At 45.5% G+C, this 20,999-nt stretch overlaps 1 protein-coding gene across 1 annotated transcript in view; it reads left to right on the plus strand.

The window, feature by feature from the left end:
* The first annotated feature begins 536 nt into the window (after window positions 1–536).
* Window positions 537–20,999, plus strand: part of CNTRL (centriolin) — a 29,546-nt gene continuing 9,083 nt past the window's right edge. The window contains exons 1-23 of the mRNA XM_027885939.1: window positions 537–788; window positions 1,533–1,772; window positions 2,113–2,246; window positions 2,754–2,884; window positions 3,943–4,084; window positions 4,566–4,752; window positions 4,850–5,043; window positions 6,697–6,816; window positions 7,596–7,821; window positions 8,219–8,328; window positions 8,834–9,028; window positions 10,762–10,915; window positions 11,252–11,472; window positions 12,036–12,212; window positions 12,522–12,656; window positions 12,769–12,914; window positions 13,240–13,420; window positions 13,686–13,865; window positions 14,039–14,218; window positions 14,736–14,852; window positions 15,243–15,387; window positions 15,754–15,893; window positions 16,424–16,610. Of these exons, the coding sequence (XP_027741740.1) occupies window positions 1,565–1,772; window positions 2,113–2,246; window positions 2,754–2,884; window positions 3,943–4,084; window positions 4,566–4,752; window positions 4,850–5,043; window positions 6,697–6,816; window positions 7,596–7,821; window positions 8,219–8,328; window positions 8,834–9,028; window positions 10,762–10,915; window positions 11,252–11,472; window positions 12,036–12,212; window positions 12,522–12,656; window positions 12,769–12,914; window positions 13,240–13,420; window positions 13,686–13,865; window positions 14,039–14,218; window positions 14,736–14,852; window positions 15,243–15,387; window positions 15,754–15,893; window positions 16,424–16,610 (3,610 nt within the window). The 5' untranslated portion in view covers window positions 537–788; window positions 1,533–1,564. The remainder of the gene's footprint in view (window positions 789–1,532; window positions 1,773–2,112; window positions 2,247–2,753; window positions 2,885–3,942; window positions 4,085–4,565; window positions 4,753–4,849; window positions 5,044–6,696; window positions 6,817–7,595; window positions 7,822–8,218; window positions 8,329–8,833; window positions 9,029–10,761; window positions 10,916–11,251; window positions 11,473–12,035; window positions 12,213–12,521; window positions 12,657–12,768; window positions 12,915–13,239; window positions 13,421–13,685; window positions 13,866–14,038; window positions 14,219–14,735; window positions 14,853–15,242; window positions 15,388–15,753; window positions 15,894–16,423; window positions 16,611–20,999) is intronic.

Below are 20,999 nucleotides of genomic sequence, written 5' to 3' on the forward strand. Positions count from 1 at the left end.
AATTGGAATTGGGAAAATTGGAATTGGGAAAATTGGAAAACGCTTTGAAGGCCTAACAATACTGTGAAATAGTGGTTTTTTTAAAATCTAATGATGCCCCTTCCACACGTTTTTCCTCATATACAGCCTGATGGTATTCCCAGCCCTGCGTTTCACAACTGGTCGTAGCAATCCCAAACTAACACAGCCCAGGGGAGTTAAAAGAGATTTATTTACACGCCTCTGTGGACACGGTGGGGATTTAGACCTACCAATATTTCCAAACATTACAGCACAAAACCTATTTACGCAGGTTTGCGGTGTGACACAGGAAAAGTAGATAAGTAAAAAAAAAAATAGCCACGAGAAGAGCAAGTTCCGTTGTTTATGCAGCGATTCGGGCTTTAATTACCCCCAAACTCCTCCGGGTTTTATTTTCACACATCGATTCCTGTTTAAACCACCCCGGGTCCCCTCACGGCGCGGGGAGGGGGCGGGGTCTGAGGGGCGGGAACGGCGAGCGGGAGGGGCGTGGCCTCCACACAGCCCCGCCCCGTCCCCTTCCCTCTCACCCTCCGGGCCCGCCGGACAAAATGGCGGCGGGGCGGCCCCTCAGGCGGCGCCCTTAAAGGAGCCGCAGCCCCCTCGGCTGGGCGGGCGGGGTGGGTGAGTGGCGATCGCTCGGTGAGGGCGAGGAGGCGGCGGGGAGGCGCGCTGAGAGCCGCTGCCACCCTCCCGGGAGCGCCCCAGGGGCCGCCCTGCCCGCCGCGGGCGGCGAGCGGTGGCCCGGCGTTACCATGTCAACGCAGGTAATCAAAGCGGCCGCCTGAGGGGACGCGGGGAGCGGCGGGACCCACATCGGCCTCGGTGCGGCCCCGGGGAGGGGATGGGGGGCACTGCGGGAACCCAGAACCCCCGGCGGGGAGGGGGGGAACCCCCAGGCCAGCCTCCCTTTCCCTCCTGCTGTGCCGTGGGTGTCACTGCAAACCGCGATTTGCGCTCAGGAAACGGCGTGGAAATGACAACTGCGCTCCCTGCGACAGCGAGACACGCCCGCGGCATCTCTCTCCCTCTGCTGTCCCTTCCTCTCTCACGTTCCTGGTCCTGTTGGATGGAATGGATGGGAAAGAGTGGCTTTTCTTTGCGCCTCTGTCATTGACTTTGGTTCCTTTCCAGTTTTGGAGGGAAAAAAAATCCGTTTCATCCAAGAACAAATTGTGAAGACATAACGTGATCAGTCACAGAGCTCCAACTTGCCCTAAAGTCGTGCTTTTCTCTCTTTTTGTCTTAAAACTGCTCTTTGTTCACTGGGTGTAGGTGTCCATAAAACTCAGTCCCTGGAGATGATCCCTACAAGGGACTCGTCCCACAGGACTTTGCCCGTGGCTTTTCCTCCCCTTATCCCTGGGGAAACATCTTCTTCACTGGGACAAGTGCCTAATGTTAACATCCTCTGGAATTTCCCAGGCAGTCACGAGATAATTTGTTTGCAGGAAGGGAAACTCTGGGAATGCCTTTAAGATTTATCCTGATGTTCCTTTCCGTCCTTCCAGGCACTGCCCTGTGACATCTGGGATTTTTGGAGATGAGGAAAGGCTCTGTGAGAAAAGCACCGGGCAGAAAATCAGCTCCTCAGACACCACGTGCCATGTCCCCTGTCAGCTCAGGTACCAGCTCCCCATCTCCCCTCGGCCAGCAGACACCTCCAGCTGCTCCCAAAAGCCTGGAGCAGGTATGCCAGCAACTGGACATTCCGGCAGAGAACGTGGGAGCTGCTTTGAAGTTTCGGAAAGGTTTGTATGATGAAGAACTGCTGGTGGAAAAGTGCACGCCGCAGGCATGAAAAGCCAGTGTTCTGGGAGCTGTGTGGTTAAGGATGTCAGATCTGTTGGAAAGAAGCCTGAAAAACTTGCTTTCATCATTTTTTGGTTTTTTTTTTTGGAACTCAAATGAGGAAATGAGAGTAATGAGACTTTTAGTCCTCCCTGTAAATGCTTCTGATGTGCTGGTTCTCCTCATCCAGTGGTCCATCCATTTTCAATGTTTTACCAATATTCAGAGTGAAATTCAAAACTAATATGAGAGTCACCAGTTCTTTTCACTGCTAAAGGTGGTTCCTGTGTTTAATTTCAGGTGAAAATGGTGTTACCCCAGGAGTTAAGTACATCACTGAGCCCCTCATAAAGGCTCTGTCCAAACAGCAAAACTTGGCATGTATAAGCTCACTGAATCTTTCTTCCCCAAAAGATGGGGACAAAAAGTTCAAGGTAAGGTTTTTGACAATAACTGGTCATGAAACCAAGCTTAAAGTTGATTTTTGGTTATTTTTTAGCAAAGGTTTATTTTAAGTGGATACGAACACCATATTCTCTTAGCTTAGTTCTGCAAACAGCTTCTGCTAAAAAAAAAAGCAAAAAGAAAAACAACTGATTAATTAGAGTGATGTCTAAAACAGCATTAATTTATGTGATATTTTTAGCTTTTGGATTGTGCTGGTTTGGTTTTTGGGGGTGTGGTTTTTAATGGGATATTCTCTTTCATGTAAATGAGACTGGTCCACTGTAAACTTAAAATCCAGTTTTTCCTCTTCCAGCACTATGCAAGTCTGTACCTAAAGTGAGGTTTTAGAACCCAGCAGTAGAACTGTGATTAATTAAATGTTAGAACACTTGGTATTGGTAGGCAACAGGTGGTTGGTAAAAACAGAAATCTGCTTTTCCTTTAAAAAAAAACACAACCCTGCAATGCTGAGGGATTAATTTCCTGTTCTTCAGTACATAGAAAATCTGGAAAAATGCTCTCAGCTGGAGACACTCAATCTTAGCAACAACCAGATCGAGAAGATGGAGAAGTTGGACAAACTGCTGAAGTTACGGGAGCTCAACTTGTCCTGCAACAGGATCAGGTGGGAGCAAAGCTGGGCAGGTGTGGGGAGCCCAGACTCTTTGGTGTTGGAAGCATAAATAGTTCTGGGAAGTGCTGTCAGTGCTGTGGTTAAATTTGTTTTCCTTGGAAACCAAGCCAGAAGTGCAGGTTTCCAGATCCCACAGTGCGAGAACCCAATTAAATGCCTTAAAAATTTAATTAAGCTTTTACTGCTTGTTATTCCAGGTAACATAATAAGTTTCCTTTTTAGGAGAGGAAGCTGAATGGGCTTGATCAGGCAGGCAGGGAAACCACTGAACTGCTTTTGGACTGTTTGGAGAGGCTGGAGTGTTGTTTGAGTGGCTTAAAAGTGTTGAAGGGTGATGGTTCATACCCCAGCAAATTATTTTTCACTGCTTTTAATGTTTCTGTCAGTGAAATGTGATCTTTGCTGTGATGAAACCCACGCTGCAGCAGAGGAGCTGCAGTTTCAGTGGAGAAGTTGAGGATGGGAAGTGTGTAAACACAGGTTTCCTCACGTGGCATTCACACAACTTCCTCTCTCAACAGGATTTGAGAAGGGCAGGGGAGCTTTGAGCTACTGCTCTGTGTTTGTGTACAGCTGGTATATATTTAATTAATAATGTATACAAGAGCACATTCTGCTGTTCTTTGTAACAATAATCACATCTTTGGATAAATACCTGAATGGTTTCCTCAATATTTACTGTTTTAATAAAACACTGACAAATGTAGCTCTTCATGCTGTCGCTTTACAGTTGATCCTTCTTTGTATGGGAAAAAAACCCCAAACACTAAAACTTGTTTATTTGGGTTCATCTTTGTCCCATAAGGTTCTCAGGAGAGAAAGAGTAAAAGTAAAGATTTTGTCACAGAGACAGAAAAGTCCTGCTGTGGTTTTTGATCTTGCTTTAGTGCCTGTAAGTAAATTGATTTAATTTAACTTGAACTGTGAGTCCATGGCAGTGAATAACTGTTCTTCCTGATCTGGTTAATTATGTGAGGCAGACTTTGCTGCAGCTTGCCTGGAAATGTGCTGTGGCTCTTGCTAAGCTATCTTTTTGTTCTCTTTTGCAGCAAAATTGAGGGTCTGGAACATCTGCAGAACCTCCAGAAGCTGGACCTGGCAGGGAATGAGATCGAGCACATCCCTGTGTGGGTGGGGAAGAAGCTGCGATCCCTCCGTGTCCTCAACCTGACCCACAACAAGCTGTCATCAGTGAGTGAGGGGAGGCACTGACAGGCTTTGCAAAGGAGCCTTTCAGGAGTCATCTGCTGCATTCACACTGCTTGGCTCACTCTGAAGAATTGCTGAGTGCATTTCCTTTTGATCAGAAAAACTCCTTCTGAGCCAGGTTTTCAAGACACAAACCTGTGTGATGCTGTTTGGGAGAGTGGGAGTTTTTGGAAGGTTATCCATATCCACAGGCCTTGGTGTCTTGGAATTTCCAAGACCAGACTTCATTAAATTTACCTTCTTTCCCTTTTTTGGTAGAAGAAGCCATCTGAATTTAGGCAGTGGCTTTAGTCAGAGGGCTGTGTGTTTGTGTAGGGTTTTAGAGATTACTCTGTAGCATGAACACTAAACTAGATCCTTGGATACAAACTTAAGACATTCTGCACCATCAGAAATTCCCTCAGGGGGGTTTAACTGTTCTTGGAAGGATGTCTAATCACTGTTCCTTTTCTCTTTGCTTTAGCTCCATGACATAACTAAACTAAAGCCTCTCCAAGACCTGACCTCTCTGTTCCTTGCTGATAATCCCGTTGGAAATCTGCCTCACTGCTGCCTCTACACCATCTTCCACCTGAGAGCTCTGGAAAACCTGGATGGGCAGCCAGTGACAAATCACGACAGGCAGGAAGCTCTGGAGAGGTTTAATTTAGGTAAGAGCAAGTTAAATCTAAAGGGGGTGACACCAAAATTGAAGTTTAAGAGGAGAAGATTTTTCTATTTGAACGTTTCTGTCTTTCTGGTTTGCAGAGGAGATCGAAAAATTAGAGAGAGAGTTGGAAAACACAGTAAAGGAGATGGAGAACCTCAAACTGACCCAGTCCAAGGTGCTGGAGCAGCTTCACCATCAAGACGAGGTCAACAAATCACTGAAAGAAAAGACTTTGCAACAGAAACAAAGCTTTGAAGACCTCCAAAGGGACCTGGGCACCAAAAATGAGCTGGTAAGGTCATCCCCTGCACTGAGCAAATACTTGCACACAGAGTTGGCAGTGAGAGGGTTCAAATGGCTGGAGATTCATGTTCAAAACTGGGACAAACCTTGGGGACTTCAGCTGTCTAAAGGGTGTTTTTGTTTACCAGTGGTTCTGCAACATTCTTTCTGTAGAAAGAGTAAGTATATTGAGCCAGCAGTCAGCATCACTCTTGCCATTTACGGTAACTTGTTTGCTTGTGTCTGGGAGTTGTTTATTTTTGTTTAAAATTTGGTCAGTTGGTGAAAGGTTAAGTGTCCTCTGGCTGCTAAAGTGCTGATGCACTGAAATATTCTGCTCTAACCTGCTGCTGCAACAAGGGAAAAAGTTAATACTTCTCCCAAACCAAGATGTGCATTGAGCTGTATGTCAGTAATAGCCCCTGATTGTTATTTTGGGTGATGTCCACTGGTTTAGTTGTATTTTCTTCACATCATCCTAAAATCTTGTCTTTGAATGTCTTTCATTGGTAGCTGTGAAATGCAAGGCAAGTCCTGTTGACATGAGAGTGATGGGAACTTAATAGATGGATTTTACCTTGTTAGACTTGTCCTCTAAAACTTCCCCCTCCGGGCTGTTGACAGTTAACACTTTAGAGCAGTTCATTCTCTGAACACACCCCACTAACCAGCAATCTGTTCCTGAAGTGGAATTTTGGGTATACTGAGATTTAGCAGCGAATTCTTTGCAAGCTGAGCCCGCTGTTGCCCCCGGGGTGACAACTGTGCTTGCCTCTCTCCTCCTTCAGCTGGTGTGGTGCTTTGTGCCAGCCCCCTTTCTGCAGAGCCTTTGTTCCTCACTGAAGGTACCCCCCCTGTGCTCCTGCTTGCATGGATATTTAATTTTTAGGGTGTATTTGCCCTTTCACTGAAGTAGCAACGTTGGTATGAAGTGTTCACTGTGGGTTTGGATACAATTTTCTTGATTTTTTTTTGTTGTTTTTTTCCCTGAAACACAGTTAATTTTTGCATGGCATTTTATCAGGTATTACAATCTTTCTTGAAGCCTTTCCTGTTCTTATCTTTTCCTCCGTTAGTCCTGCTTTCCACTGTCTGTTGGAATTGTGCTGCATGTTCTCCCTCAGGTATTCAGTGTGAAAAGTTGATTTAAAATGAAATCACATGATGGACCTTTACTTAAAAATAGCATTAAGACCTACAAAGTTAAGCTAAAATAAAATTCACAGACTGGCAGCTGAGATATTTTGTTTCTTTTACAGGCCATGAGTGTTAATAATTTCTCTACTCATGGGTAGCAACATTTATTATTTGGCCTGGATGTTGCTGAAGGATCACAACCAAATTATTTTTTTTTTTAATCCAAAGTTAATAACACCTTTCTTTTCCAAACCTTTGACACACATAAACCTCCAAGGCCTTTCATGTGATCTGTTTGTGTTCTATTAATTGTGAGGCTTTCAGTCATCACTGTAGCTCCTAATGAAGCTGCACTTTGTGATGTTCTGGATGCAAAGCCCTGTGTGATGAGATGTGAGCTGTGTGATGTGAGCTGTGGCTGTGACTGTGAGCTGTGTTTCCCAGCTGTGGCTGTGCCCTGCTCTCTGCAGAGCTGCAGTGTGAGTGGTGATGACACTTAGGTAAATCCAGCTGACTGTTCCCTCAGCTGAAGCAGAAGACAGTGGAGCTGACCCGAGCGTGCCAGAAGCAGTACGAGCTGGAGCAGGAGCTGGCCTTTTACAAGATCGACGCCAAATTCGAGCCCTTGAACTATTTTCCATCAGAGGTAATCATTTTTAAAAGAATGGATCTTGTCCTTGCTGTTTCTCTCGATTTTCAACTTGGAAAATGAAGTTTTTCTATCATTCTAGTGCTTAATTAAAAGTTACTAGCTACAAAATATAAACATTTCATTTTAAAGTCACGGTTTATAAGTTTTCAGCTAAACAATGAGTGACAGTTAATGTGCTGAATATTAGTGTACACATCTGTGTGTGTGTGTGTTTTAGCTGAGTCCATCAGCAAACATCTCATTTTTAGTAACCAAACAAATGACAGGCCCTTCTTCTGGACTAATTTGGGAGGCCTTTTTCCTTGGTGGTATTAAATTGAACAGAAAAAACACAGAAATCTTTCTCCTGATAGAGCTCCCACCCTCTGTGTCAAACCTGCAAACAAATATGCAGATGGCTGAATGAAAGCAGACCCATGAGAAACGTGAAGCTCAGTAATTATTAACTGTAATTAAGTTATGTAAGGAGTAAAATTTAAGTGCAACAATGGAATGGGCTGAGTCTAATCTAAGCAAATCTAAAATCCCAACATAAAGTTCTCCCAGTTAATTATCCACTTGCATCACACCTTCGCAACAAACTGGTCACACCCCACCTGGGTCAGTTTGTTTTTAATTCTGTTATAAAATAACAATATTCAAGGCCAAGCACGTGGGGTGTAATTATCCTCATTTCAAATTGCTTTGAGAGTTGCTAAGAGAGTTAAATGTCAATTGTGAACTGCCTGCAGCCCCATTTCTGAGGTAAGGACAAGTTGCTTCCCTGGTTGCAGGAGGTGGAAGTTGCTGATGTGCCTGGGGAGAGCCCTTACATCGGCAAGGCCCGGTACAAGAGGAACATGTTTGTTAGGGAAGGGTTCATCACTGCCAGGGCCCAGCAGCTGCACCTGGGCCACGTGCAGAGAGCTGGAGATGAATTCTGGAGGAAAACCCAGCTGGAACTGCATCTCCAAACCCTGGATGGACTACTGGAGAGGAAAGAGAAGAAGATCAATGCAGGTAGAATCTTATTTTTTTTTAATCAAATAAAATTATTATATATATCTATCAGTGTGGTTCATTCCACTGACATAAGAAGTGCTGTCGTTTCTCAACACTGTGCTTGCACTTTCTTATGGCTGTTATTTTACTGTAACTCCACATGAAAGGACTGCAGATTGTTGAAAGCACAAAGCTAGGGAGGCTTCATATTTGATGCATTGATTTAGCTGTATAAGGGTCATTACAAGAACTCCAGACATACTTTTTGAGACGCCAGAATGTGTTTGGCTGTGATTATCACTGCCTTAAGAAAAATGCTGATTTTTCTAGTGACAGAAACTGTGTATCAATGTCAAACACAAGATTATCATGTATCCTGTGGCACTGTGGGTTTGTTTTTTTTTTTTGTCTGCAGCACAGAGAAGGTTGGAAGAACTGCAAAGTGCAATTGGAGATGCAGAACAAAGAGTTTGGAAAGTTACAAAGGAACTGCAGCAACTGGAGGCTGCTCTGGATCAGAAAAAAGTGAGTTGTGCCACAAGTGGCAGAGGAAAGTGTTTGAAGAACTGCTGATCTAGAAAATACAACTTTTTCTCCCCACTCTTTTAAGGGGACACTGTACATGCATAAACTCGTTTGTCACACCTCAGAAAAGTCTGAGAGGCTGTAGAGAGCTTGTTTGTAAACAAGCTGGCAGAGCTGTGGTGCAGTCAGTGGCATCTAAACATGTTCCATGTGTTGCTGATGATGATTGACTTTCCCCAGAATGCTCTGGAGGAACCTGCTGTGTAGGTTTAGCTGTGCAGTTAACAGGCAATGCAGCTCCACAATTGGCAGCAAGAATTCATGTCAAGCCATTTATCAGCATTAAACTAAAACTGTCTCTGCCATTACTCCAACTGTCATCAATTATTGCTATTTTTAGTCTTTTAACTTGCCTTAAAATCAATGAGCAGGATCTTTATTGAAGTGTTAAATATGTTCTTGATCAGCTGGGTATTCCCAGTTCAACCCACTCAACCCCCTGCAGATATCCCAGGCCAACAGAGCAGCAATTGAGCAGCAGCTGAGTGAGAAGATCCAACTCCTGCAGGAGCTGCAGAGGGAAACCTTAGACCTGGAAAAGCAAATAGAGAAACAGAGAAGGGAAATAGGGAAAAAACAGAAAGAGCTTGAAGACCTACAGAGTTCTCTTGCTTCTGTGAACCCTGAGGACCCAAGACATGTGAGTATAAACCCAAAATCTTCTGGTGGCCTTTCTGTGTCACACGCGATGCTGTCGGTGCTGAGAATCACCAAGGTCTCAGAGGTCCCATCCTCCAGGGCTGGGACACGGCCGGCTGTGCCAAGGAGGGCTCGGGCTTCATTTTTGTCATCCTTAGGCAGGCAGGACTTCTGATTTCTGGGTTCTTAACTGCGTTCAGGGACAGCACATGCCTCTAGAAACTCTAAACTAACCCGAAATTTAATTAGTTTAAAAGCTGATCTTCACTGAGAGGATTTAAAGCCAGCTCGATGCTCCTGAGTAAACAAGGACACAACTGTTACACTTTTTTAAAAAGGGGCAAAAAGAGAGCGCTTTAAAACTTTTTTTTTTCCCCCCTTTGCTGGGTGGCTGAAGGGCCGGGGAGGCTCCCGGGGCACGGCAGGAGCGAGCCCGGCCCTTCCCGCGGCCGCCCCTCGCTTCGAATCACAACACAGGAAGCGCTGCCGGGACCAACGGCCGGGAACGGGGACTGGGACGGACAGGGAGAGGGGACGGGGACGGAGCGGGGACAGGAACGGGAGCTCCGGCCCCGCTCCCGGAGGAGCGGCCGTGGCACAGCCCCCCCAATCCCCCGGCTCGCTCTCCAAATGAAGCCCCACTCGGGGTGGGGCGCTCGCCAAGTGGCATCCCGGGCAGGAAGGACAAAGGCAAAGCTGTGAGTGTTTGCGCTCGTTGTTTTTAAACATCCTTTCTGCTTTTTGGGTGACGTTCAGCAGCAGCGGCGGCGACTCGATTTGGGGTTTAATTGTCGGTGTTTCGCTTCTGAGAGCTGAGCGGTGGGTGGGTGGGTTGTTTGGAGCAAGGTGGTGGTGACAAGTCGGATCGCGCTGCTGTGGATGTGAAAGTTAAACTTCCGGTTTAACCCGTTCAAAATGCGAGAAAATAACAGGGTTTGCTTTTGTTGTGGAAGCAACTTTCAAAGTTTATTTGGGTTTTGGTTTCTGTTTTTCCTGAGGGCTTGCATTTGAATTTTGTACCGCTGGCTCGCTTTGTTCTTCTTCTGAGAAGTAACAGAAAGGTGCTGTTTGTCGTGACTATAATTGTGTATTTGCCCAAGTTTCTGGCATTTGAGTCGTTTCTGAGCAATTTCAGAGCAGTGAAAAACAGCACTTTATTCTGTTGATAACCACGTTTTGTACACAGCTGAAACAATCAGCTAATTCATACTAAATGCATCGAGTCCTGGCCAAAGCCTGTGTGTCTCCCAGAAATGTTTTAATAAAATAACAAATATTCTGCTTTAAGTAAATCTCAACTATAAAGTTGGCCTGACCTGCTGGTTGTTCAGAGTTATTTCCCCTGGAGTGCTGACCTGACACGTTCTAAAGCATCATCTGCTCCAAAGGCAATGCAGGATTAAAGGTTCTGGAAGAAATCATGTTTGTTCTTGACTGAGAGAGGAAACGGTAGAGCAAAAAAATGTAAAGGCAGGACGAAAGACAGCAGCCATGAGGGATGATTTGTAAATGCAGGCTTTATCCATTGTGCCTGGGCAAGGGGGAGACTCCAAACAATGCTGCTGGTCACAGATTGCTGCTTATCTGGGCTTCTTTGTGGGGCAGGAGGGGAGGGAAAACAAAACCCCAAGCACCGCAATGTGTGCTGGGCTTGTGACTGGTATTGCTGATGGAGGGTTTTTAAATCTCTGCTGATGTTGCCCATGCTTTACCTTTCCAACTGTTCCCTGCCAGGCTCACATGAAAGCTCAGAGGGCAGGCAAAGAGCAGCAGGTGGATATGATGACCAAACAGTGCCAGCAGCTGGAGAGCCGCCTGGATGAGATGCTGGCCAGGATTGCCAAGGAGACCGAGGAAATCAAGGACTTGGAGCAGCAGCTCACCGATGGTAAATGGTCATTTTTTAATTCCAGCCTTTCTTTGGGAAAACGCGACAGTTGAGGGTTCAGTTCTGCTCATCTTTGTGCAAATGGAATGTGTAGGAAAATGCTGAAAACCTGTTCTTAACTGATGTGAAAGGACACTGTGTGTGTTCACCTCACTTGTACAGGGCTGGGGAAGACAATTTTGAAGGCTTTTCCCTCATTTTCTTTTCCCTTAAGGCAAGGGATAAGGTTTGGAAGCTGACTGGAAGTCAGTGAAGATGAAGAAGGCGAGTTTTTTGTTTGTTTCATAAATAAATGTGGCTTCTTGACAATCTGATGTTTGTTTGGCATCTCTGCAGGTCAGATAGCAACAAACGAAGCCCTGAAAAGGGACTTGGAAAGCATCATCACTGGACTGCAGGAATACCTGCAAAGTGTCAAGTGCCAGGCCAGACAGGCCAATGAGGAGTGTAAGAAGTTGCAGAAGGACAAAGAATCTTTGCTAGAAAGGTTGGCAGATCTAGAGGAGGATAAAAACAACCTGGAAATGGTTGCCATGGATGCAGAAAATATGAGAAAAGTAAGGCTTAGTACCTTTCTACCCGAATTCAGATGTCTGAGAGTAAACTTGAAAAAAACCAAAAGATTTGGACTAGGGAAGCACAAGTGGCCTTGTAACATCAGTTAGATGTGGCCACACACCTTGAGAATAGAATCTGGCCTTTAAAACCAGTTACTAGAGATCTACAGTAAATAGGAACTTCATGGGAGATGCCTCAGAAATGCAGGTTTGACCCTTCAGGCATCATCACTGCAAAGGTGACCCCGTGGGGAATGGGACACTGGGCAGGGATGTGTTACCAGCTTGGAGCTGTCCTGGCAGCCGTGACTTAGAGCTGTCTTGGCACCCTGAGAGGAGTTTTGTGTCAACCTCAACTCCAGGGACACATCACTTTGTCACTCTGTCACCTCACCTTTCTAACCTGAGGGGGGATTTTTTGAGCTGCATCACTGATTGACCCGACCTTAAACACTAAACCCTTCAAGTCTGAATGTTTAGTGAGTTCCTGGGTTAAAGGGGAAGGCAGGCACTGTAGCAATCCTGGCTGTTTACATCCTCCTAAAGTGACTCTGCAATTGCAGGAGATTGCAGTGCTGGAGAGTGCCTTGCAGGAGCAGCAGGAGATCAATGAGTCCCTCCGGGAGGCCCAAGGCAGGGTCAGTGCCTACGAGGCTGAGCTGGAAGCCCAGCTGAGAGACAGAGATGCTGAGGCCAAGCAGCAAAAGGAAGAGTTTGAAAGGCTGAAACAACTCAGCCAGGTAAGAACAGAGCTCTGGTGCTGCCACAGGGGTTACCTGTGGGATGAGGGAGGACCAAACTTCCCTCCCTCCCTCTCACATCTCCAACTGTTGGTTCAGTTGTGCCCCCCAGATGGAAGGTGGCACCACTTTGGCATTTACAGCTTTGCTTCGGTCCAGATGGTTTGGTTGGGATTGTTTTTGTGGGATTTATTTTTAGGGGGTGTTGTCATCCTGTTCCTGTTTTAGGAAAGGCATCTGTTGTGCGTTCAGTGACAGGTTGGGGTGGGGAGTTGGGAGTATCAATCTGCAGGTTTTCTATGTTTGTAGATGGAACTGTCAGCCCTGCAAGCTGAACTTGAGAAAGAAAGGCAGGTGTTAGAGAATGCTCTGAGCAAAGCACAGCTGGCAGAAGAGAAGGAACAACAGAATTACAAGCTCCTCTCTCAGTTCAAACAACTGCAGGTGAAGTATTTGTTGTGTTAATAATTTAAGCTTCTATCATTTGTGGATTTGTTTACTTACATTTGTGTGGATTTTTTTGGTCTTTTTTTTGTTATGTTTTGTTTTGTTTTAGGGAGACAACAATCTCCTGAAAGAACAGCTGAAAGATCTCCAGAAGCAGCTAAACCATGCAGTTGGGAACTTAATTCACCCTGAGGAAGTCTTGGCTTGTGTCAATGAGCTCAGGCAGATGCTGCAGTCAGGGGCTGGGGAGATGAGGTGAGTAGAACAAAAGTACAAACAGTGGCAGATGTGGGCATGGGAAAGAGGTCCTGATTGTTCCTCTGGGCTGGGCACTGGGAAGGCCACACCTCACAAGGGACAGGACGAGGGGAAACACCCTCAAGCTGTGCCAGGAGAGGTTTGGATTGGATATTTGGGGACATTTTCCTCACTGGAAGGGTTGTCAAGCCTTGGAACGGCTGCCCAGGGCAGAAAGAATGCACATTGTGTGTCCTAAACTTGCACTGTTGTTGTCTCAGGCTTCATTATTTCAGGTTTGGGCGTCACAACTTGCAGTTGGTATTTTCTGTCTCTCTTTCAGGTGCCCAAATCCAGGGGATGTTGTGGGGAAAAGCCTGGCAGAGCTGCAGAGGGAACTGAGGGACATCCTTGCTGATGCTGAGAGGGAAAAACAGAAAGCATGGGCTAAGCAGAGACAACTGCAGGAAGAAATGGTGTCCCAGCAGGAAAAGCTGGAAGAATTACAGGAGAAATATAGACAGGCAAGTATCAAACAACTAAAGCAGCAGTGTTTCAGATCAGTCCAAAAAAATATAACTTGCAGCTGAAGGATGAAGTTTCATTACAGAGGAGGCTTTGCTGCACTTTGTGTTTCATGTAACAGTGGAGTGTGGGTTTATTTCTTATTGGCATTCTGATTTTTGCCTGATTATTTGGTGAATTGGAATTTAAACTCAATAATTAATTAAATCAGAAAAAAAATTGAAAGTATTTCTGGCTACTCATTCTACCTTATTTCACTTACAGGTTAAAGCTGAAAACAGGCAGAATAAGAACAAGGTGCATCAGTTGGAGAATGAAATCCAGCATTTACATGAGAAAATAAAGAGCATGGAGGAGATTCAGGGCCTTGCTGACCAGCAACTCCAGGAGGCAGATGAGGAGAAAGAGGCTATTCTTGCTCAACTGGAGGATTTAGAGAAGAGGGTAAGGATGAGGGAGGGCAGGTCCACGCACTGTGTTTGCTCAGAAAAGAAGACTCAGAAACTTGGGAATTATTTTGCTTTCTAAGATAAAGCAGCTACAGGCAGGAACACAGAGGTTAAATGGAACAGCTTGCTTTAATTGTGTGGTTTGTCCTTGCTTTTCAAACACGAAAGAAGAAAATAGAAGATGCCAGGGCACAGCTGCAGGTGGTGAGCCTGGATAAGGAGCTGAAGGAGCTGCAGAGAGCCATCGTCACCTCGGACAAGTTGGCAGCCACAGAGCTCTCCCTGGCCAAAAACCAGCTCAGGGCTCTCCGGGGGACTGTGCTCAGGATCAACCAGGAGAGGGCTGAGGTAAATCAGCAGCATCATTAACTGCTGGGTGGTGCCATCACAGTGGGAATGGTCCTGGTGTCCTTTCAGTCAGCCTCAGAGCTTTCCTCTGCACTGTCCTGCTCCCCTTGCTTGGGGCAGGGTTTGAACTGCAGAGCATGAATGAGTAGATTTGGGCCTGGCCAGGTGTTCCTGCTGTGTGATGGGAGGTGAGAGAGAGGCAAATTAAACCTCTCACTGATTGAAAGCCAAGCAATAAATAACACATTGTTCTGTGAGAGAGGGAAGCAAAAGAAAGGACTGTGGAAATTTGTGCTTGCCCAAACTGGGAACCTTTTCTGGCTACAAACTGACACCTCCTGTGGGCAAAGTTAAAGGAGAAACATTGTCTTGAATTGAACTGGCCATCAACTTGGCCAGTTCCTGCACTGCCAGAACAGCTGCTGATGCTTCTTATTGCTCAGCTTTTCCCAGTGCCACATCTGCAAGCCTTTGGAGTGTCCTGCACACTCCAGCTCTGCTCAAACTCTCCCTGCAGGAGCTGCAGGAGGCTGAGGAGTTCTGTGCTGAGGCAGCTCGTGCTGCCCAGGACCTGGCCAGGGCAGAAGCAGAAATAGAACTGCTGCAGCAGCTCCTCAAAGAGAAGGAAGAGCAAGTAGGTGTTTGTTCCTGTCAGATTGTACCGTGTTTTGGGGGAAAAGACTTCGCAGTGACTTTCTAGAACGTCACATTTAGAGGTTCTTGCCCTGCCATTTTCCCCCCCAAGTTTTCCCAAGTCGTGATGCTCTTCCCTCCCCTGTCACCTGCCCAGGAACAAAATGAAACCCTCCCTGACCAGAGTGAGGGACTCTTAAGGAAAACCATTCCCTGCTCCCTCAGTCACCTCCCCATGTCTCGTGACGGAGTGGGAAGAACAATCCTGTTCCCTCAAAGTGGTGCCTGTGCTGACTGAGGATGTTCATAGGGGTGGATCAGGAGTGTCCAAAAAGTTTGAACACGATCTAATTTAAGCTTTGCCTTGATTTAAACTCGTTATTTCCAACAGTTCCAGCGTGAGGTGGAGAAAGCTGGAGAGAAGGCTGTGGCATCGAGCCCTCAGAAGTTGGAAATGGAAAAATTAAACGAAGTTATGGAGCAGCAAAAAGCAGAAATCGAGCGTTTGAGATGTTTGTTGGATAATATTGGGACAGGTAATTCTCTTTTCTCATCACTCCTTGCAGAGAGGCAGGGACAAAGGAGACAACTATTCCAAATTTCCCGTTGTTTGAGCTGAGAATTTGGAGATCATGGTGTTCAGAACACCTTACTTTTTACAGCTGTTTAGAAAACAGGTTGTGCTGTGAATTTAATTTATGCTGCTCTAGAACTCTCTCAGAGATCTGTGTGAGGAACATGAGCAGCAGTTCTGGATCTCACCTCCATGTCCCCAAATACAGCATTTAGTTTGGCTTCCCCAGCAGTTCAACTTTTTAATCTTGTTTCAGATTGGGATAATAACATCAGTGTTTGTTTCATTATTTGCCTTGCGTGCCTCTAAACCTGTGATTAATTTACAGTTAACAAAGATGAAGTTGACAACTTACAGGGGGAAATTGCAGCCCTCAGGAACGTGCTCTCCCACCACAGTGATGGTGTCAGCAGTGCAGCAGATCCCTGGAAAAGAAGAGGCTGCTGGTATTACCTGCCAGCATCACAGGTCAGCAATAAAAACCCTGCTGTGTTTTGGGTTTTTTTTTTTGTTTTTTTTTTTTTTTAAACTCATAGAAAGCCATTTGATGTGGGGAAAATGCACTGTAAACTTCCTGGCTTTGGGAGAAACCAAAGGACAAAGATTGGCTGGCGTGTCAGAGAAATCCTGGAACAAAACACACCCAAATGTTCCCTGATAAAACCCCATTACTGGGTGGAACTGGAATTCATGCACATAACATTTGGAGACAGCTGTTCCAAGGGGAGGGAAATTCAGTTAGGCAGAGGTTAAAATGCCTTGTTACAGACAGGACATTTACTGGAAAGGAGCATTTGTCTGAATTTAAAAGAAATATTGTTAAAATATATTTAGTGGTCCTTTTTTATTTTTAAAGCAGCATCATGTTTGGAAATGAGACAGCAGAGTGTGTGCAGCCTGCTCCTGAAAAATCACTGCAATGTCTACAACAAATGCTTTATTCTCCAGGATTTGTCATTTCTAGATTAACACACCCTGTATTTTTTTTTTTCCTTTAGGTTTCAACTCCAGCTTCCCAGAGCACAAAGGACTCTGGAGTGTGTTTGGGGTGCTCTGGCTCATCCCCAGCCAGGAGAGGGGGTGCCCAGGACAGGCCACGTGGGAGGGAAGACCTGCCCAGCCAAGGAGGGTGTTGGGTTTATTCCCCAGCCAGAAATGGGTTGTCCAGAGCAGATGGTGGCACAGGTGAGTCAGTGCCACAGGGTGTTGAAGATGAGCTTGCTTAGGGCTCACAGTGAATGTTTGGATGTGCATGAGGGAATATAAATGCTTGTTACTGTTGAGTTTTTTAACCAGTTTCAGCAAAAATTAATTACATTTTTTTACCTTAGAAAATTTAAAATACGTGAAGACTACTGAAAAAATGATTTAAAGTGACCTGTGGTTTGGGTTTTGTGATATCTTTTTTTTNTTTTTTCATTTGTGGATTTGTTTACTTACATTTGTGTGGATTTTTTTTGTCTTTTTTTTTTTTTTTTTTTTTTGGGAGACAACAATCTCCTGAAAGAACAGCTGAAAGATCTCCAGAAGCAGCTAAACCATGCAGTTGGGAACTTGATTCACCCTGAGGAAGTCTTGGCTTGTGTCAATGAGCTCAGGCAGATGCTGCAGTCAGGGGCTGGGGAGATGAAGTGAGTAGAACAAAAGTACAAACAGTGGCAGATGTGGGCATGGGAAAGAGGTCCTGATTGTTCCTCTGGGCTGGGCACTGGGAAGGCCACACCTCACAAGGGACAGGACGAGGGGAAACACCCTCAAGCTGTGCCAGGGGAGGTTTGGATTGGATATTTGGGGACATTTTCCTCACTGGAAGGGTTGTCAAGCCTTGGAACAGCTGCCCAGGGCAGAAAGAATGCACATTGTGTGTCCTAAACTTGCACTATTGTTGTCTCAGGCTTCATTATTTCAGTTTTGGGCGTCACAACTTGCAGTTGGTATTTTCTGTCTCTCTTTCAGGTGCCCAAATCCAGGGGATGTTGTGGGGAAAAGCCTGGCAGAGCTGCAGAGGGAACTGAGGGACATCCTTGCTGATGCTGAGAGGGAAAAACAGAAAGCATGGGCTAAGCAGAGACAACTGCAGGAAGAGATGGTGTCCCAGCAGGAAAAGCTGGAAGAATTACAGGAGAAATATAGACAGGCAAGTATCAAACAACTAAAGCAGCAGTGTTTCAGATCAGTCCAAAAAAATACAACTTGCAGCTGAAGGATGAAGTTTCATTACAGAGGAGGCTTTGCTGCACTTTGTGTTTCATGTGACAGTGGAGTCTGGTTTTATTTCTTGTTAGCATTCTGATTTTTGCCTGATTATTTGGTGAATTAGAATTTAAACTCAAAAATTAATTTTAATTAAATCAGAAAAAAAATTGAAAGTATTTCTGGCTACTCATTCTACCTTATTTCACTTACAGGTTAAAGCTGAAAACAGGCAGAATAAGAACAAGGTGCATCAGCTGGAGAATGAAATCCAGCATTTACATGAGAAAATAAAGAGCATGGAGGAGATTCAGGGCCTTGCTGACCAGCAACTCCAGGAGGCAGATGAGGAGAAAGAGGCTATTCTTGCTCAACTGGAGGATTTAGAGAAGAGGGTAAGGATGAGGGAGGGCAGGTCCATGCACTGTGTTTGCTCAGAAAAGAAGACTCAGAAACTTGGGAATTATTTTGCTTTCTAAGATAAAGCAGCTACAGGCAGGAACACAGAGGTTAAATGGAACAGCTTGCTTTAATTGTGTGGTTTGTCCTTGCTTTTCAAATACAAAAGAAGAAAATAGAAGATGCCAGGGCACAGCTGCAGGTGGTGAGCCTGGATAAGGAGCTGAAGGAGCTGCAGAGAGCCATCGTCACCTCGGACAAGTTGGCAGCCACAGAGCTCTCCCTGGCCAAAAACCAGCTCAGGGCTCTCCGGGGGACTGTGCTCAGGATCAACCAGGAGAGGGCTGAGGTAAATCAGCAGCATCATCAACTGCTGGGTGGTGCCATCACAGTGGGAATGGTCCTGGTGTCCTTTCAATCAGCCTCAGAGCTTTCCTCTGCACTGTCCTGCTCCCCTTGCTTGGGGCAGGGTTTGAAATGCAGAGCATGAATGAGTAGATTTGGGCCTGGCCAGGTGTTCCTGCTGTGTGATGGGAGGTGAGAGAGAGGCAAATTAAACCTCTCACTGATTGAAAGCCAAGCAATAAATAACACATTGTTCTGTGAGAGAGGGAAGCAAAAGAAAGGACTGTGGAAATTTGTGCTTGCCCAAACTGGGAACCTTTTCTGGCTACAAACTGACACCTCCTGTGGGCAAAGTTAAAGGAGAAACATTGTCTTGAATTGAACCGGCCATCAACTTGGCCAGTTCCTGCAGTGCCAGAACAGCTGCTGATGCTTCTTATTGCTCAGCTTTTCCCAGTGCCACATCTGCAAGCCTTTGGAGTGTCCTGCACACTCCAGCTCTGCTCAAACTCTCCCTGCAGGAGCTGCAGGAGGCTGAGGAGTTCTGTGCTGAGGCAGCTCGTGCTGCCCAGGACCTGGCCAGGGCAGAAGCAGAAATAGAACTGCTGCAGCAGCTCCTCAAAGAGAAGGAAGAGCAAGTAGGTGTTTGTTCCTGTCAGATTGTACCGTGTTCTGGGGGAAAAGACTTCACAGTGACTTCCTAGAACCTCACATTTAGAGGTTCTTGCCCTGCCCTTTTTCCCCCCAAGTTTTCCCGAGTCATGATGCTCTTCCCTCCCCTGTCACCTGCCCAGGAACAAAATGAAACCCTCCCTGACCAGAGTGAGGGACTCTTAAGGAAAACCATTCCCTGCTCCCTCAGTCACCTCCCCATGTCTCGTGACAGAGTGGGAAGAACAATCCTGTTCCCTCAAAGTGGTGCCTGTGCTGACTGAGAATGTTCATAGGGGTGGATCAGGAGTGTCCAAAAAGTTTGAACACGATCTAATTTAAGCTTTGCCTTGATTTAAACTCGTTATTTCCAACAGTTCCAGCGTGAGGTGGAGAAAGCTGGAGAGAAGGCTGTGGCATCGAGCCCTCAGAAGTTGGAAATGGAAAAATTAAACGAAGTTATGGAGCAGCAAAAAGCAGAAATCGAGCGTTTGAGATGTTTGTTGGATAATATTGGGACAGGTAATTCTCTTTTCTCATCACTCCTTGCAGAGAGGCAGGGACAAAGGAGACAACTATTCCAAATTTCCCGTTGTTTGAGCTGTGAATCTGGAAATTAAAGTGTTCAGAACACCTTTTTGTACAACTCTATACAGGGAATGCGTCAATTTTCATTCATTTGTATTAACAGCACTTTTTACAGCTGTTCAGAAAACAGGTTGTGCTGTGAATTTAATTTCTGCTGCTTTAGAACTCTCTCAGAGATCTGTGTGAGGAACATGAGCAGCAGTTCTGGATCTGACTTCCATGTCCCCAAATACAGCATTTAGTTTGGCTTCCCCAGCAGTTCAACTTGTTTCGGATTGGGATAATAACATCAGTGTTTGTTTCATTATTTGCCTTGCGTGCCTCTAAACCTGTGATTAATTTACAGTTAACAAAGATGAAGTTGACAACTTACAGGGGGAAATTGCAGCCCTCAGGAACGTGCTCTCCCACCACAGTGATGGTGTCAGCAGTGCAGCAGATCCCTGGAAAAGAAGAGGCTGCTGGTATTACCTGCCAGCATCACAGGTCAGCAATAAAAACCCTGCTGTGTTTTGGTTTTTTTGTTTGTTTTTTTTTTTTTTTTAAACTCATGGAAAGCCATTTGATGTGGGGAAAATGCACTGTAAACTTCCTGGCTTTGGGAGAAACCAAAGGACAAAGATTGGCTGGCGTGTCAGAGAAATCCTGGAACAAAACACACCCAAATGTTCCCTGATAAAACCCATTACTGGGTGGAACTGGAATTCATGCACATAACATTTGGAGACAGCTGTTCCAAGGGGAGGGAAATTCAGTTAGGCAGAGGTTAAAATGCCTTGTTACAGACAGGACATTTACTGGAAAGGAGCATTTGTCTGAATTTAAAAGAAATATTGTTAAAATATATTTAGTGGTCCTTTTTTATTTTTAAAGCAACATCATGTTTGGAAATGAGACAGCAGAGTGTGTGCAGCCTGCTCCTGAAAAATCACTGCAATGTCTACAACAAATGCTTTATTCTCCATGATTTGTCAGTTCTAGATTAACACACCCTGTATTTTTTTTTTCCTTTAGGTTTCAACTCCAGCTTCCCAGAGCACAAAGGACTCTGGAGTGTGTTTGGGGTGCTCTGGCTCATCCCCAGCCAGGAGAGGGGGTGCCCAGGACAGGCCACGTGGGAGGGAAGACCTGCCCAGCCAAGGAGGGTGTTGGGTTTATTCCCCAGCCAGAAATGGGTTGTCCAGAGCAGATGGTGGCACAGGTGAGCCGGTGCCACAGGGTGTTGAAGATGAGCTTGCTTAGGGCTCACAGTGAATGTTTGGATGTGCATGAGGGAATATAAATGCTTGTTACTGTTGAGTTTTTTAACCAGTTTCAGCAAAAATTAATTACATTTTTTTACCTTAGAAAATTTAAAATACGTGAAGACTACTGAAAAAATGATTTAAAGTGACCTGT

Source organism: Empidonax traillii, unplaced genomic scaffold, assembly GCF_003031625.1.
Source record: "Empidonax traillii isolate 1590-97213 ecotype Southwest subspecies unplaced genomic scaffold, ASM303162v1 scaffold174:size915687, whole genome shotgun sequence".
NCBI classification, from domain to species: Eukaryota; Metazoa; Chordata; class Aves; order Passeriformes; family Tyrannidae; genus Empidonax; species Empidonax traillii.